This window comes from Struthio camelus, chromosome 1 (genome assembly GCF_040807025.1).
Source record: "Struthio camelus isolate bStrCam1 chromosome 1, bStrCam1.hap1, whole genome shotgun sequence".
Classification (NCBI taxonomy): domain Eukaryota; kingdom Metazoa; phylum Chordata; class Aves; order Struthioniformes; family Struthionidae; genus Struthio; species Struthio camelus.
In genome coordinates, this window is record NC_090942.1 from 151975483 (window position 1) to 151993731 (window position 18249).

General features: G+C 44.2%; 1 protein-coding gene across 1 annotated transcript; it reads left to right on the top strand.

Annotated features, from left to right (window-relative positions):
• Nucleotides 1-7354: 7354 nt before the first annotated feature.
• On the top strand, nt 7355-14401 carry PDCL3 (phosducin like 3). The gene is made up of 6 exons (XM_068924536.1): nt 7355-7475; nt 8791-8923; nt 9613-9703; nt 10365-10508; nt 11316-11524; nt 14007-14401. The coding sequence occupies exons 1-6, from the start codon at nt 7470-7472 to the stop codon at nt 14147-14149; spliced, it is 726 nt and encodes a 241-aa protein (XP_068780637.1). The 5' UTR covers nt 7355-7469; the 3' UTR covers nt 14150-14401.
• Nucleotides 14402-18249: the final 3848 nt, after the last annotated feature.

Here is an 18249-nt window from a genome sequence, read left to right on the forward strand (position 1 = left end):
CAAATGATTTTGAACATATATGAAAATGATTATTAAAAGGAATGCTCTGCCTTCCCCACTTTCTTCCTCCTCCAGCATTTACTTCCTGGGACTCAGTTACAGTGCATCTGGTGCATCTTCCTCAACCATCCTCACACTGGGGATTAGAATGGATTTTTAGCTACAACAGATGAGGGAGCTGAATGGATGCTGGAAGGGGGCAAACCTCACCTTGCTGAATTCATCAGTAATTAAAACCAGTAACCTATAAATACCACGGTTATTTTTGATACCAGCCGTGGTTATACTGCTTTACGACCATATTGTAGAGCCTGTGAAAGCTCAGGACATCTGACTTTGGGTTCTTGCTGTTCTTTGACATTTCCTCGTCTTTCATAGAGGTTCCCTCCACCCCTGGTCAAAAGCATACACAATTGTGTTTAGGATATATGTCTTTTCCAGGGCTGTGTGTCTTTTCCAGTAGCTGAATCATTTTTATTCCAATACATAGGTGCTGAAAAGTTGAGCCCTGGCTCAAGAGAAACTTTCACAGACCTGCTGGGTTGGGAGACATCCACTCTATGTTACTGTGAAGCTGCAGAGGCGATCTTTCAAATCACTATGCTATCTAGCTAATCTACAAATGGGTTAAACTACTCGTTAGAAGAAAGTGAAACTGTTTTTGGGAAAAAAAAAAACTTTAAAAAAATGGATCTCTAATGTTTGATTTGGACCAGTACCACATCCCAAACTCTTTATCTTTGATTGTAAGTAAAGATAGAGCCACACTGCTCTCCTAATGTCGTTTATCATACAGAAATGCCAGGCAAAGGCATGCCCTGGCAGCTGCTTGAACGCTGACCGTGCCTTGCAGCCACTGCCTTGCAAGCTCTGTTTGGTGCAGTGCAGAGCAGAGCCACACGACAAGTTTGCATCCAGGAGCAGCTGGATGCAACAGCTCTCTAGATTAGCAAAGGGTGCTATAAGCACTGCATTTAAAACTGTGCATGAAATAAGTACTTCACTTGAATCTGCTATCGTTACTTCAAGCCCTTAGACTTTTGCTTGGTCCCAAGGAATTATCATTCCTAGGCCTGTTTTCCCTCACTCTGGTCAAATGGAGGAACTAATTTCATTTGCAAGTACCCTTTTCTCCTGTACCTTCCCTAAAGCTTTTTCTCCCCCAGTTACAGGTGTAAACACACAGCACAAGGCTAAAGCTGCATACACTACATTTTTACTCTATTCACAGAGCTTAAGACCTGCACCCAGCCATTTTTACTTCTTGTTACATCATATCCCCTCTTTCCTGACTTCGGCAGGTAGCTACAGGTCAGCCAAGTCCTCATCAAATTTCTTTTGAAAAATGGATAAGAATATGAAAATTGCTCTAACTACTCATCACCTTAGAAATAAAGGTGTTTTTCTTGATCTAGTATCCTTCTCTCTTCCTGAAGAGGCATTCCTGCCTAGTGCACCTCTGAGGGAGCCATTTGTGCTATACACCACTCCTCTCAGGATCATAAAACCTGAGCAGTGGGTGGGGGCATAGGTGCAAGGTCAAATTGAACAGGGCCAACTAAAACAGCAGACCTCTGTCAAACACAGCATCCATTCCCTGGCTGCAGTTTAGGAAGCTAGTCCTAACCAGCACTTAATTGTGCTAGATACTATGAATGCTGTGGCAATGATCTTAATGCACCTGCAGATCACTGTGCTTTCCAGCTCAACAGCAAATCTCAGCACTCACTATGAGCAGAGAGAAAGCCCTACACACTCTTCAGAGGAAAAGCTTTCAGTAACTTGGTCAGCAGAAGCCTGAGGGCTTGTTTGGATCTGGCAAAAACCTGTGATCCTGCACTGACAGACAGAAGCAAGACAGTTATTCACCTCTAGTATCAACACTGATACTGTACTAGGTTTTATATGTACCACCTATGGCTAGTATGACAAGATGGAGAAGCTAGGGATTTAGGCTTGTGTTGGAGCGCTGTCTGGAGACAAGTAGCTGTCCACTGCTTATCTATGATCCAAATGACTTTAAAGCACAGGGTTACTCACCTCTAAAACAAAGTTAGACTAGTTATGAAATGTTAAACTAATTGTGCTATGAATCTGTAATGGGGGAAGTTTACATGAATAGCTATGTATGTCTGGTCTCCTTTGCCTATTGCACAGCCATTCTCTATAAGACCTTTTCAAAGTAAACATGTTTTCAAGTTTAAAAAAAGCATTTGGGTAGCAGGTGAGCTGGGCTCAGAAAGAAGAAAAGCGGTATTGCATTCTAAGAACTTTATTACAAGCTTTAAAAATACATTTAAAATAGTGGAAAAAATACTTGACTAAGAGGTAAACACACACTTAGTATTAGTGCAACTGAGTCCCATCATCCTTAAGTGCACAAATCAGACCAGGAAAAGCAAGTTTCAGTGGCTACCAAGTTGCTCCTGGGAAGGAGCAGTTTCTTTGAGAGTTTTTTTGGGAAGGAGCTGGGAAAGGATATTTGGCATAACCCCTCCTTGGGCAATGGTCACACAAGAAAACAGCTTGTTCAGCTCCTCATCGTTTCGCACAGCCAGCTGGATGTGCCGTGGCAGGATCCTGGCTTTCTTGTTCTCCCGTGCAGCATTTCCTGCCAGCTCCAGGATCTCAGCGCTCAGGTACTCCAGCACTGCAGCCAGGTAGATGGCAGCACCAGGACCTATTCTCTCAGCATAGTTCCCTCTCTTCAGGAGCCTGTAGACACGACCCACAGGGAACTGCAGACCAGCCTTGGCCGATTTGGTTTTCTTCGGTGCAGCTCCAGGTCTGCCAGCCACCGCATTTTTCTTTCCACGTCCAGACATCTGAGGAGCATGAAGAGACAAAAGTTGGGATCTTAAAATGATCTGGGTGCTTGGGCCACAGCTAACTCATAGCAAGAGACCAGGTGATGGAGATGACAGTGAGCTAAGCCACATTTTTCACTCCTCCACATTAAGGAAAAACAAATTGTTATTTTTGCTAGAAAATATTTTAAAGAGCCTACACCACAGTTTAACAGTAGTGCTAGGATTTTAACTACTATTGCTCTCAGTACAGCCCACCTTTTAGCAGATAGATCTGGATGAAAAAACACTTGTTTGACAACTTGTCAGAAAAGACTTATTGGGGTAGCTATGTAGAACTCAGGCTGTTTTTCTTGTCTTCAGTGGGTATTTGAGATTGAAACAACAGATTTTCTTAAATATCATTTTCCTCAATATCATTTTCCTCAAACATCATAACAATTATCTCAAAGTTAACTTGAGACCAGCTCTGCTGCTTTTTCTAAAAAAAAAATAAGCAATATTTTGCATTCTTTCATCATTCTTTTATTTTGAAGGTAACAACTGAGGAATTCCTACAGCCTGCATCATCTTATCCTCCAAGAGGTTTTCATAGAGAGTTTTAAGTTAGCTTCCCTAGGGATATGCTGTAGGTGCTATGAGCATACTGATTCTATTCTGCATATAGAAAAGGAAGAACTGATTTGGATAAAGCACTACAAGTCTAAGAATATAAGTTATGGTTTGTTTACCATAAACTCAACAAGGACATTTAAGTCTTTAGTGAATGAAATCCAGTTGGAATACTTGGAATGGGGGGGGGGGGGAAGGGTAAAATTCTCATGTAAATAATGTTTCAAACTTACGAGTAAATAGGATAGTTAGTTAGCTTTCACCAGTTATTTACAATACACAGGATGACCATCCACCATTAGATTAATGAAGGGTTTTTGTATAATTTTTCTAAAAGCTGAATATTTAGGGGGGAAAAAAAACAGTAAGATGGGAGAGGAGAGGAACAAAACAAGAAAGTTCAAAAAAAAACATAACACCAAGCCATAACTCATTAGCCCTACTACCAGACAAAAATCTTCATATTCCATTCATATTCTTCATTTAAGTCAGATACAGACACATTCTGCTATAAATACAGCTACTTTCAAAATAACCTAACAAGAGCCTAAAATAATCCCAGACCTTTCACTCTGTAATATAGATGAAAGAATTCAGCCTGTTACCTTCAAATCTTTGTCCTGGTCTGTATTTTGTTATAGCACACACTCAAAGACAAACAAGGCACATAACAGCCTTTCCTGCTAGCCCTGGGACTGTCTTTTATTAGCAGCTTTTTCTCCTCATTAGTGGGTCACCTGGACAGTTAATGAGTCATTCCCACATGTGGCTCACCTTCCTCCTAATGCTGGACTCGGGGGAAAGGAAAAACTGTGTTACAGACACACAGGAGGCAGAAGCCAGGCTGTCAGGGCTCCAAGGGCTGAGCTGCATTTCAGGCTCACTGTAACATGTGCTCAGCTTTTAACCCCTCTGGCTGGGCTATTCCTGTCCATACTTCATATGTAAAAACAATTCCCCCCCCACCTCAAAAAAGCGCTTGTACTTTTTCTGTGTTTGCTTTCTGGTGCCGAAAATGGGTTCCAATCGGCTATGGGTGTGAAGGGCAATTCAGCCACAGAAGATGAATACTAAACTAGCACGCCCTCCTGAAAGCCCAGGATCTGACAGAGCATTTGTACAGGAACCAACAGCGAAGCCTTTATTTCAGCATGCCTGGTACCAACTGCGGGTCAGATCGAGAAAGATTCTGGCGTTTAAAGAGACCTTGCTTGTGAAAGACTCCAAAAAGAGACCTTGCTTGCGAAAGACTCCAAAATTTTGACCCTGAAGAGCTCAGCTCAGATGGTGCCTCACTGGAAGGTGCCTAGATCCTGTAGCCCTTTACTTTCTAAACTGAAGTTATTACACCATCTGTAAGTGCAGCTGAAGCTCTCTCTCTATGCCCCCAGGTATTCTCCTGAATGACTAGGGTCCTCACTAAGCACAGCTGCAGCTACCTATTTCTTCTAATTCCTAGGTGGAAAAGATGATTGTGTCTCAGAGGTAGAAAAGTGATTGTACTTTCCCTTTGGTAATGCAGATTAGCCCTTAGCACAGTTGCCCACAGGGCAGAAAGCTAGAATCCAGCCCCTCATCGCAGAGCTGACGTTTCTTATCTCAGCGAAAAAGTTAGTTTTGGAGGAGGGTTGGGACCCCCTGGTTCAGGGTGCCACTGCTACTCGCACGTCCCTGCAGCACACCGCAGCTTCAAGCAAGGACACGCCAGCCCGGGGCCAGGCAGGAGGCGAGAGGCTCGCAGCTGTGTAGCCATGTCACAGGAGCACCCCTGAACTTATTTTAGCAGGAAGCCATTCTCGTGACGCCTGCAGAAAATGCACTTTCTCTTCCTGCCTGTTTGCTTCCAGACGAGAAAGGAATCCTAAAAACGACGACGAGGACAACAACCACCCCCCACGCCCAGTGTTAAAAGCTAGTATCCTACCTACTTTTAACATGTGAAAAGAGATTTCTGGAACGTGTTACATATTTTCCAATCTGATCTCAAATTGCTTGTTTTGCTGTCCGCGCCGTACCGCTTGTGCACGGGTGTGTTTAGAGGGCCGCTTTTAGAGAATATAATTTTGTATCCTTTGCTGGTGAAACAATCACAAAAGGGGAAAGGCAGTCTTCGTGCAGGAGCAGAGGCTCACTGCAGATCGGAGTCAGCTCCGCTGGGGGCATACGGTGGGCACCAGGAAAAGTTTCTAGACCGCGCAAGTTACTAGGTGGTGCCACCTGGAAATCATGTAAGAATGCCCAAGCTCATTATATGTTCCAGTATTTCCAAGTTACTGTTGATTTGAGGGGTATGAGGAGAGGATGGGGATGTTGTTCCACGCACATATTTAAAGCCCTGGTGAGAAGGGCTTTGGGCAGGACTGCTGTTGCTGTCCATCAGAGGTGAAGCGGTGCTGTCTCCTCTAACGCAGAGCTCAGGACCAAAAGGAAAGGGGAGACCCGAGTCTCACTTAGCCTTAGCCTCCTGCCATTGACCCAGACAGATGCTGGGAGAGATATGCTGAGAAGGACTCGTGACAGGGACGCAGCAGGCTGCCTTGAAAGGTTCGAAATGGTGATTTCTCCAGCTTACAGACCCCTTTATCATGGCACAAGATAAATACCGTTTGAGGAAGATTCTGATGCTATGCTTAGTTGCGTAGGGCAGATACCGACGCGAGGGATACTTTGTCAACGTCTAAAATCCAAGCAGAAAAGGCATAGGGTTTTATTAACACAAAAAGCCCGCTATCAGTCCCAAGAAAAGGTCACAAGGCTTCATCACTCCTATAATCTGGAAAGAATTGTATATATTTTCATACAGCTTGACTAAAAAGTAGCATTCCTTGTAATATAAAATTTTTGCCCAACGTTTAGTTTTTAAAAAAGAGTTTTTTTCAAAAGTAAACGTTGCCAGACTTTCAAATATGCGTTAAAACAGTGAGCAGCTTCATTATTGAGCTTTATGTTATTAACAAGGCTGTAGCAACTGATGCTTGATAATATGCCTATTCCTTTTTTATCATGTCACTGCTTTGGCTTGCAACAGAGATTAAAGCCCTATTACAATGACTGGATGCATACAGGGGAAAAAAAGAGGGCCTTTTTTTTCCCCTAAAGGCTCACCGTCTACTCCTCCAGTCCTGCTAACCTGCCAATGTTTACTGTTTCTCACATGAATAATCTCAAGGTGACTGACTGCAATGACTCTCCTGTATTCTGTGCAGAAGAAAGCCATGGCTCACACAGAAACTTGCTGAGCTCTCGCAGGCCTGCGACTTGCGTGGATAACCCTCGTGTGAAGCCCCTTCCAAAGCACGCGCTGGGCAGCCCAGACGCACAGCTAAGGGCGGGTGGGGGAAGCCCGGGCTCCCACCACAACCCGCCAGAGAGGCTGGCGCTTGTCGCACCTGAGCTGCCCCTGGTACAGCCACCACCTTCCGGAGGGAATGGTGGCAGCGAGGCTCCCAGCTTGGGGAGCCAGGGCAGGCTGGGACTTAGCAGCGCTGCGTTACTCGTGTGCGCACACCGGGGCGAGCAGCTTGGGCCCGGCGCCCAGGACACCAAGCGAGCTTCCCTTTGGGAACCCGTGCAGATACAGCAGGGGGAAAACAGATTTTTTCTTTTTTTAAAAACGTAATAGCTATGAAAAACAGTGATAGTATGAGAGAAGGGGGCGGGGGAACCCAGCAAGAGTTGAAAAACTTGAATTCATTTAAAGGAAACGCTGCTGGAACAGGAAACTTTTTTTTTTTTTTCCCTTTCTCCCCTCCCTTGCAGTTCCTGTCGAAAACCCACCTACTTTCAGCTCTTCCGTGAGAGCTCTTCTCAATTCCCCTTGCCGCAAACGGGCCTCGCCCCCCCGCCAGCCCTCGGGCCCGGCCTTATTCGGCAGCGCAGGAAGCGCCGGCCGTGCCCGGCCCCGGCCGCCGCTCCGCCCCTCGGGCCGCGCCGCGCCGCGCAGCGCCGCGCACGCCGGGACCAGCCGCGCCGCCGCCGCCGCCGCCGCCGCCGCCGCCGCCGCCGCCGCCACCACCCCGGCCCCGGCCCCGGCGCCGGCCCGCGGGCAGGATGCAGGTGAGGAGGGCGGGGGGAGCGGGGCGGCTCCGTGCGGGGCTGGGGCGGAAGCGGGGTGTCGCTCCCTGGCGGCGGGGATTGGATCCCCGTGATGGGGGCGGAGCGCAGGCGCTTCTCTCGTTTGCGCCGAGGGGCGTTTTTTTGTTACGAGCGCCGTGATTTTTTAAAAAGGGGGTGGGGGGGTGGGGGAGAGAGAGAAAAGGGCGATGTTCGTCTGTTCATAGCAACGGAAAAAATTAAACTAGTGGATGTTTTAAGCGCTCAGTTAATAAGCACTCAGGCTGAGTTTTAAGCAGTCAGGCTGATAAACAATTACAGAAAGTGAGAAATCCCCCTGGAGAGAAAAAAATGACTGCAGTCAGAGAGGGGAAATGAAATCTTTTTTTTTTTTGGGGGGGGGGGTGGTCCGTAAATACTATTTTGGTCTAGGGAACAGATACAGTCTTGAATGAATTTAATAGAAGCTATGTTGGCATTAAGGCACTGCAAAGCTATAGGCAGGCATTCTTGTTCTGATTTCAGAGGGGCTTGTGGACTTGGACCAAGTCAATACGGTACCAAAATCAGAATGAGTTGTTCACCACTAAATTTTGCAAGTGGAAAAAAAAAAAACTTGCTGCGTAACTTTCTTGGAACAGTTTTCCTGAGCTTTTCAACAGTACATGGATGCCTGTTGGCCTTGCTTTTGCTTTTACGCATATAGCAACTATTTCACAGTGGAGACTTTTAACATTCAATAATGGTCTAGATATAGATTTAGATCTCATTCTCTAGTAATGGCCTTATCTGGCAGAGGCTGAAAGTGTGCTTCTCTCTAAGCACATGTGTAGTCATACTGGCCTGAATCTACCAATGAGGTTTTGTTTATGTTCAGAGTCATGTCAGCAGGGCTGGAGCCGGCATGTTTTCTAACCAGCCCTTCCCAATGTAATGACTGCTAATTTGGTGACCTGTTGTTCTGCTGAGGTGCTGTAGGTGAGCGCTGTAGCCAGCCTGCTTCCCCTGTCACCCAGTTGATTTCTTCTCCTTTCCTTTTGCCTTGCAAGAGCTACAGTGATGATTATAATGCTTTTAATTTTTTTTTTTTTTGCCCTGCCAAGACCTCCTGTACATGCTCTGAGTAGGCTGGGGTTAAAAAAGTCACTTTTCTGAGTACCAATTCGTGGCCGTAAGGAAGACTGTGTCGTTCTGATACAGTCTTGAAAATTACTGCTCTAGCAGTGCATTATTTCTCTTGAAAAACTTGCTTGCGTTAATTTCTGGACATGGCAAAGTTTTCCTTAAACGCTCATCGCTGTTTCTTGTTTCCTTCTAGGACCCAAATGAAGACACAGAGTGGAATGACGTCTTGCGCAAAAAAGGTATCCTTCCTCCAAAGGAAGACCTAAAAGAACGAGAGCAGGCAAAGGAAGATGAGCAGCTTCGGATCCTGCAGCAGAAGTCTCTCGGTGAGTGGACAGGCAGGCTCAGGCGGCAGCAGGATAAACGTTGAAATGGCTTCTGTAGGAAGCTTGAACAAAGAAGCACCCAGCAATACTGTTTAATATGCCTGTAAAGCAATGTTTCCTTTTCTAAAGCTATAAGGCATACCAAAGCTAATTCTTGCATAGTGTCACCATCTGTTACAGTACTGGACAAATACATCCCTAAATACATGGAATTACTCCAGCACACAAAAGCTTTGTTGTAGGTGTCAGCCCTATGACTTATATATACAAATCTTTGAAAGATGAAACAAAAACAGTTTGAAAGGAGTCAGAATGAATGTGCAAGTGAAGGTATCTCATCACTGTTACCTGTTGTGTGCATCCTCCTTCCTCTGTTGTTCATTATCCCTACTCTATTGCAAGGTATGTCCCTGCTGTAGTTGCAGAACTTGAACGCTAGCTCAGGTACTCATATCCTAGCTGTAGCCAGCCTTTGGCTCCAAGTCCTTTACGTCACTATCTTTCCACCTATATGTCTAAAGCGTATAATAACGTTTTAGAAAAATCCACTCACAACAATCCTGCAGAAAAACCCTATTTCCAATAGTTTTCCCATCCTCAAAGTAAAGAAATTCTGCTGGACTGCTAAAGCTCATCAGTTTTATTCCCGGAACGAGAGTTTTGCTGATTTGATATTTCTTCCATTCTAGTGAAAACTTATGAGGACATGACTCTGGAAGAGCTAGAAGAAAATGAAGATGAGTTTAATGAGGAAGATGAAAAAGCTATCGAAATGTACAGGTTAGAGCAGCATGCGGAATTTATCTCTAATGAAAATTAGAGTTAGTTTTTTGGGAGGAGGAGCGGGTTGGTTCTTTTCAAATGCCATTAGATATTGTTGAAGAGAAGGGAGGAGGGATATTTGTAGGCCTGGTGCTAGAAAATCTGGGTTGTGCTTCTGGTCTCATGTGGAACTTACTAAGTATGTTTAATAAAATACTTGGATTCAATTTTTGTCCTTTGCCCACAACCTAGTTTTGCAGAGATACTGTGGACCTACTAAGTGAAAAGCAGATGATTCTAAGACCTTTGAAAATTGCCTCCAAGTTGTCTCAGCTTTTACATAAATGAAATCAATCGTCTTTTTATCTCATGAAACACGAGCCATCTCTCATGTTTTTGCAGTGTAGTATCTGCAGAAGAAATGTCTGCTGAAGGGAGAAATGACAAAGAAATTGGTCTTGTGAAACACAATTGTGCTTCTTGCATGCTGACTGTTTTAACCTGTGATTCAAATATACGAACATCTACTTTGGCCTATGCTAACCTGCTTTTGTCATTCTGGGAGTTTGGACAAGTTTGTAGTCTGCTTCTGAAGCCTAGGCTTCAACCAGCTACTTTAAATGTTGCTCTTCAAAAATATGACTTTCTCAAGATCTCTTTCCCATTCCTTGATGTTCAGGCAGCAGAGGTTAGCAGAAATGAAAGCAGCTCAAATGAAGAATAAATTTGGGGAAGTTCTGGAAATTTCGGGAAAAGATTACGTTCAAGAGGTTACCAAAGCTGGAAAAGGTATATGGGTAGTTCTGCACCTTTACAAACAAGGGTAAGTTTTTTTTTTTTTAACGTGTAAACCTTTCACTGTCAATGCGCTAGACAAATTTGTGGTTATTGTGGAAATTAAGGAATTGGTTCTGGAGTTCTAAGAAGCAAAATATTGAATTAGTAATTTCATTACTGTTGACTGAAGACTGCTTAACTTTGCTTTAAAAGGATGCTATCACAAAGTGGCATTATTTTGTATTTCCTGCACAGTGTGTTATGTCTTCCCATCTAGCTAGCTGCTGCCACTGAAATACTGAGCTTTGGAAATTATTCTGGATAAAGAAAGTGCTAGGGGCTATGCATTTAGAAGGATCACTGTTTGTCTCCTTTAGCCTGTTTTCCTGATGCATAGAAATGGCATGAACAAGGTTTTCAGTCCTGCCAGCATGGTGGAAAATCTTCTCGAAGAAATCTGATTAGTTGCTAGGATTTTCTGGAAGAGATTAGAAATATTTGATTTTGTTTGTCATTAATTCCATCACAGGTATACTTTGTTGTCTTTGGCTTCTCTTTTCCGGGAGTTGCTTCTCTTTCTGTTATGCCCTTAGTCATGCAGTGTTCAAGCCTCATACCTTATAAACCAGTAGAGGGGAAAGTTGGATGCTGTATTGCTAATACTTTTTTAAATGCTAATTTCCTTTGAACACCGGCATCCTGGACAACAAAAATATTCAGAAATTGCTTCTGGTACATTTGTCCATAAGTACTGTTCACTGAGCTGGTATTTCTGCCCTTTCTTCTGGAGCAGATGACTCTAATTTGTCTTCTTGCTTGTCTTCTTACCTGTGTTTGTTGCTGTTCTTTGCAGAATTCCACTCTGTGCCTTAATAAATCAACATATGAGTGGGCTTGCAAGGAAGTTCAAAGATGTGAAATTTATCAAAGCGATCTCTACCACCTGCATACCCAACTACCCTGATAAGAACCTGCCTACGATATTCGTCTACCTCGAGGGAGACATCAAAGCCCAGTTCATCGGGCCCTTGGTGTTTGGCGGCATGAACTTGACAAGAGATGGTGAGTGTCTGCATCTTAGATCTTGGAAAAGAAAAACAAAACTTTAGCAAACAGCTTTGCTGGGAATGAAGGAAGTGAAGTGAGGGTTAGAAGGAGAGGGAGGTCGTTAAAATCATGTCATGAGTTGTTGTTAGGTTCTTTCCCACACTTCTGGCTCAACATTTGGTTAAACTGTCTTGTAAAAGCAGCGAGTGGTTGAATAGGCAGATATATGTTTTAGGTGTGTGCAGTATTTACACCCTGTGTCCTGTTAAACTGAGTCTCCTGTATATCACAAGCAAAAATAGTAACCATGCACATTCTTGGGAATTTTCTGTAGCCAATTAACTGATATTGCCCCAAGGTGGTTGACAATCTGTATAACATTGGTGCTGGTCTCTTTTGTATTGTCAGGCTTTTTGTTTCATTTTAAAGCTACTGGCTTCTTCTTGTCTGTCGTACCTTCCTGACACACAGACTCCATTCCTTATTCACCTTTAGAGAGAGTCCTTCTCTTTGCCCAAATGGGACTACGAGCCTGAAATTGGGCTCTTTCCTTTTCTTCTTGCCACCTCTCAAGAGACAGCGGTATTTTAAGCTCCCACCTTGCGTGGTTTGGGGTGCATGGGGCCCCATGGGAGAGAGACCATTGCCTTTCCTGGAGGCCACAGTTCTGTCTAGCCCACTTCCTCCTTGCTCCTTTAAGCAGTCTGAGGGGGTCATGTCACGTTGCCTCATCCTTACGATGTGCTTCGTTTGGCCCCGGAGATGGGAGTGAGAGGGAGGTTTGTACTATGGTGCCCTGTGCTGAGGCTCTTCCCTAAAAGCTGTTATTTGAAGGTGGTTGGGAAGGAAATTATACCCTAAAGCAGTGCTGGGAGACAGAGGTCTGCAGTGGAAAGGACTCTAATTTTTTTTCCTTTTGGAAAGTAAATGCAACTCTGATGTGATTTAAAGGATTTTACTTGAATTACTTGGATATTCTCCAGCTTTCTGGGTAGATATGTTAGTCCAGGTAACTTCAAGTTTTTTTTTTAAGGTGAGAATTTAAGGTCATTTTTAGCTGAAGTGAACTACAGGTAAGTCTCTGTTGAATGATGTCACTGTACCAGCATAGGGCGCAAAGAAGTTTTCTCTAAAATGCTAGAGTTCACAGGTTATCTTGAGTGTGTGCTGTAGCAAATGGTTCTCTGCCTGGACTATAAGAAGCGGAAAGGCTCACTCACCGATGAGATCGTTAATTTGAGAACTGTCTCTAAATGTAGTGGTGCCTAATTTTGAGCTGAAGCAAACGATAGCTGCAGAACCTTCAGTTATCTTTCTCCCGTCTTAACACTTGATTTTTTTTTTTTTTTTTGGAGGGGGGGTTGTCAAAAGGTAACTGAACCAGCTTAACTAAGTCCTCACAAAGCTGGGTACTGAAATTGTACGTTTTCTTATTTTCTTCCTTCCTTTTCCCCTAAGTCTGTGAAACCGGATGACTTCCATTGGAGATTAAAGAAAGTGTGAGGTTATATTCATTGCTCTGTAATGTCTGAAGGAAATTGGATTTAATTGGATTTAATGATAGGGTTGCCAGCAGGAGTAGGATAAAAGTTTCAACTGAATGTGTTGTATTGACTTTCTACCACTTCTGGGAAGCAATCCAATTTAGGCCTATACAGTAGTAGGCCTACTACTAACAAAGGAGTTTCTTTTACCCTCTTGCTAAGGAACTAATAATCAGTGCATTGAGTAGTGGGAAAGGAGTGAATTAAATTTTTAAAGTACGTTCCTGAGAATACCTATAATTCCTATGTGTAAATGGAATTACTGCAGCTTTTTTGCCCTTCAGGAAATGATTTATTCTCTGTCTCTTTTGACTGTGTAAACTCAGCGTATGATTTCAAGTAGCTCTAATGTATCATAAGTATTCTTTCACCAGCAACAGATGTGCAAACTTGGTTTGTGTACTCACTTGAGTAAGGCGGTGGGCGGCTTCTTCACCAGGAAAAAAATGCTTTATCTACAGAGGCTGCTTTGTATTGATCACCTCTTTACGTTCTGTATCAGGGAGCCTCTGCCTTAAACGGGGGCACAGAGCATGCTGTCAGTGCGCTACGGGGTGGTAACCAGAGCCTCTACATCAGTGGCTCTGCGCTGTGGCTGAAATTTGTGCTGGGGCTAGCGGCTCTGGAGCTGGCTGAACTGGGGCGGGTGTGGGAGACGGGCAGGGCCTGGGACCAGGGACCAAGCTGCTAGAGGATGGGGAGGAATAGAGCAGGTCCCCAGGTTTGAAGGTGATGGTGGTAGGAGAAGTCATTTGGGGACGCGGGGGTGGGAAGGACAAAGGAGAAATGTGGAGATCTGGGGTCCCTTTTTTCCCCGTGTGAAAATCAGCCAGAAAGGCAGGGTGCTGTGTATTGAGGTAAAAAAGCTAGGATATGTCAAAAGGAGTTAGAGGTTGAAAAAGCCCAATTTTATACCCCTGGATTGCTGTCACTCTTTATCTTTTTCCACGCAGAATTGGAGTGGAAGATTGCAGAGTCAGGTGCCATCAAGACAGACCTTGAGGAAAATCCTAGGAAGCAGATCCAGGACCAGCTCATGTCCTCAGTCAGGATGTGTGCCCCAACTAGGGGGGACAGTGACTCAGAAGATGATTAATTCCTGCATCAGCAGCAAGACGATTTAGTATGCTTGCATCCGGTGTTTCCACCCAAAGCCCTGGAGAAGGTCGTGGAGATCTTGCAGAGCCATGGAAGGGTAGTATTTAAAGATAACAATTTAACTAGAAATCAATTTTTTTTCTTTTTAAATTTTGTTGTAATTTCACTGAAGATCCTGAAAGTTATTTTATATTATGAAGCCTGAGTAAATCTTACTCAAAGTTTTAAAATATAGACATCAGTAAAAACAGAGGTCTCTTGTCATTATTGTCTTAGTAAATCACTGACCTTTTTAAAACCTGAAATATGAAGTGGCCTAGAGTGTACTGGTTTTATCTAGCTTATATCTGTGTAAATCACGTCTAAACAGCTGGGTTTAAATGTAATCAGTTAGAGCACAGCGCTTTTGTTAGCCCGTGCCCTGTCGATGTCGGACGGTCTGGTCTGTGCGAAGAGTTAGCCTTGCCCAAAGGAAGGGGTGATGACCTGCGACACAGGTGCTGAGGATGCAGAGGTACGCAGAAGGGCCAGCACCTGGCCAGGAGCCGGGAGCCCTGATGTCTTGAGAGAGGCATTGGTGACAGCCGGCATCTCCCAGGACCGGCCCAGTCCAGAACTCCCTTTCCCATGCTCACAGCGGGACAGCGCCAATTCGCTTGGCAGTGGTATTTTGCCTTTGACAGGTGGCTGAGTTTCCAGTACCACGCTCAGCCTCTAATTCAGGAAAGAAAATTAAAGGTGGTGCTTGAGTGTGAAATTACTGACTCTTGCCACAAAATCAGGAGTCTGATCTGTTACTGCAGTAGTGCTGTTTCTGAACAGGAAGGAAAATGGATGTTTGAAGAGCTGACATCTTTCTGTTTTAAAGCAAAGAATTAAAAGAAAAAAAGTCCTCCATCTTCTAGATATAATAGCATTTAAACACTTTAGAAAAGGAGGAAGTTGAGCTGAAATACCATCTTAATTATAGCTCTGTTGAAACTCAGGAAAGCTGCTTGCTTATTTCAGGTTGGACTTAACGTCCACCTACGCTTTTCATTTGTCTGCATTTGGGCTAACAAGCTCTATGTGGATGTGCTAACAAGTCTGCCCCAAGGATATCTTGTTATATTGCGGATAGATTCTGTGGGCGGATGGTACAGAAAGTAACACTCCAGAAGCAGTGGAGTTTTTATTTTTTGTTTATTCTATATTAGTTTGTAATAACTTTTTGTTTCCTTCATTTGATCTCCCCAGCCAAATCAGTGTGTAGTTTAAATGAGGAATCATTGTTTTTTAAATAAATTTTGGATGAACTTGTAGTATCTTAGTGCAGAGTTCTTTGAGGTCTTGATTCTGACGTAAGCATCACTTAAATCTTTCTTTTTGTCTTTTTCTTTTGTATTTGTGACAAATAGCTCCTCTCTTCTGCTGTTCAGTTAGTGACTCACACTGTTTTGCCTATTTCCTTATAGAGAAGAAGATAGGAAAGGGAGAGAAAAGTATGGGGTTTTCTGTTTTTATTTTTAATTTTTTTTTACTTTAAAACCTGTATTTAAACTCTGCGTGTGATATGAGCAGGTGTGAGTAAAATTTCCTAGTTTGTTTATGCTAGGTGGCTTTAAAACCTCTGTGCAAGTGAGCCAAATGCAGCAGGATACAAGCTGATGAATGCTAGTATTAGAAGTTGTACATATCAACTTCCATTGACACTAGATTATCCAAAACAATATCAGACTGCACTTTTCTGTATTTTACCTGTGTCATCTTACAATCTAGGAGGACCACTTTCTCCTCTTAAGCCTAGAAGTGACTTTATTTTATTTTGTTTTGTTTTATTTTATTTTTGGTAGAGGATTAGCTTGATTTACATTAAACAGGCAGTGGTAGAAAACTACATCTTTTGCTTATGCTTAGTTTGTCCTCATTTAACTGTACTTTGGCTCACATCTTGGAGTGACCTCTCAGCACATGGACAAGCTTCCTTTTGGAGGAAAGCTGGAGGACGTGTGCCAGTCACCAAAGGGCATTCAGCCCAAAGGGCTGGGCCAGGGCTAGTCTGAAACGTGTGCAGAGTGGGTGCCAGGTCCTCAGCCTGCCTCTTTCAGGTCTATTCCTGTTAAGCTGCCCTACTTGCTAATACAAACAGAGCCGTGCTCTTCTCAAATTCTGTTTTTAATTGAAAGTTTATCAAACCTCCAAGGAAGATGGGGGAAGATCTACAGTCTTTCTTGTATCATTGCTGAAATCCAATGAAAAATAGGTAAGGATTTGAATGCTTTGTTACTTTTATTATTCCCTTTTTTATTTTCTCCTACTTATGTCTCTTGAGGAGGTGGGTTGGCAAAAACTTGGCTGGTGCCTTTCTACTGTCTTCTAAATAATCAATAATTTATGGGCCACAGCTGACGAAATCAGTGTTATGTTATGTTCCCCGTATGCTGATCTTCAGCTGATTCACAGAATTGCAGAATGGTTGAGGTTCCTCGAGCAGGGTTGCCTAAAGCACGTTGCCCAGGATTGTGTCCAGATGGCTTTTGAATATCTCCAGCGAAGGAGACTTCACAACCTCTCTGGGCAACCTGTGCCAGTGCTCAGTCACCCTCACAGGAAAGAAGTTTTTCCCTCACATTCAGATAGAGCTTCCTGTGTTTCCGTTTGTGGCCATTGCTTCTCGTCCTATCGCTGGGCACCGCTGAGAAGAGTTTGGCCCCATCCTCTTGACACCCTCCCTTCAGACACTTATACACATTGATCAGATCCCCCCTCAGTCCTCTCTTCTTCAGGCTGAACAGGCCCAGCTCTCTCAGCCTTTCCTCATGAGAGAGGTGCTCCAGTCCCCTCATCATCTTAGTAGACCTCTGCTGGACTTGCTTCAGGAGCTCCGTGTCTCTCATGTAGTGGGGAGCCCAGAACTGGACACAGTACTCCAGGTGTGGCCTCCCCAGGGCTGAGGAGAGGGGCAGGATCACCTCCCTCCACCTGCTGGCAACACCCTGCCTCATGCAGCCCAGGCTACCACTGGCCTTCTTGGCCACAAGGGCACACTGCTGGCTCGTGCTTAACTTGTTGTCCACCAGGACTCCCAGGTCCTTCTCTGCAGAGCTGCTTTCCAGCAGGTCAGCCCTCAACCCGTTCTCTTCCTTTCGCAAGCTGAAAGAATATAGAAATCAAAGACACCTCCTATCATTGCCTCAAATGTATTTAAAAGGGCTTCTAAAAGGCACTTGTCTGTCTTGAACTGTTCTCTTGTACTTTACCTAGTACAGTCACTGTGTCATAACTCCTTGATCCTGAAAGTGGAGACTGAGTTTGGTCAGTTGTTGAAAGCAAGTCACCTTGATAAAAGGACCATTGTTGCCTGTGTGCCCAGTGCTGCCAGCACAAAACAGGTGTGGAGGAGGAAGGAAGCCTGAATCTAGTCAGGATGGGAGCAGTGTAAAGTCATCCAAGGACTTGCGTCAGGAAATCATACTCTAACTATAAGCATGCCAAGCACATCTTCCTGCACTGTTAATGTCTAGCCTGTTCTCAGCATCTAATATACATCTGCTACCAGCATGGGGCTGCCTTGTGCACTGCCATCCCCTGATTTCTGACACAACATCTGAGGACCTACCGCTAGAATTATAGAACTGGATAGCTTGAAAGGGACCTCAGGAGGTCTCTGGCCTATCCTCCTGTTCAAAGCAGGGTTAATACTGAATTTGGACCAGGTTGCTCCAGGCTTTGTCCTGACAGATCTTCGAAACCTTTGGGGTGGAGATTCTTCCACAAGCTGTCCTGGTGCTGGATGGCTTGTAGGCAGCCCTCTCTTCTTCATGTCCTACATGGGACACTGCAGGTAATAAGACCTTAAGCCAGAATAAATAAGCACAAAGGTGTCTGGTCCTCGGAGCACAATCCAAAACTTGTTCAAGCATGAGAAGTGGCATTTTGAAAGTTATAGACAACCCCTCCCCACTGCCCTGGGATAATAGGATAGGCCTGCTAGAGTTAATCAGCAGAGAGAGCTGAAGGACAGGGTGCATCCTGTGACCAGACCTCCCCAGCTTGCAAACACTTGAGCCAGTGGTTCCCATCCTGAGTTTGTGGCCTGAACCCTCCTCTGCAAGGGGG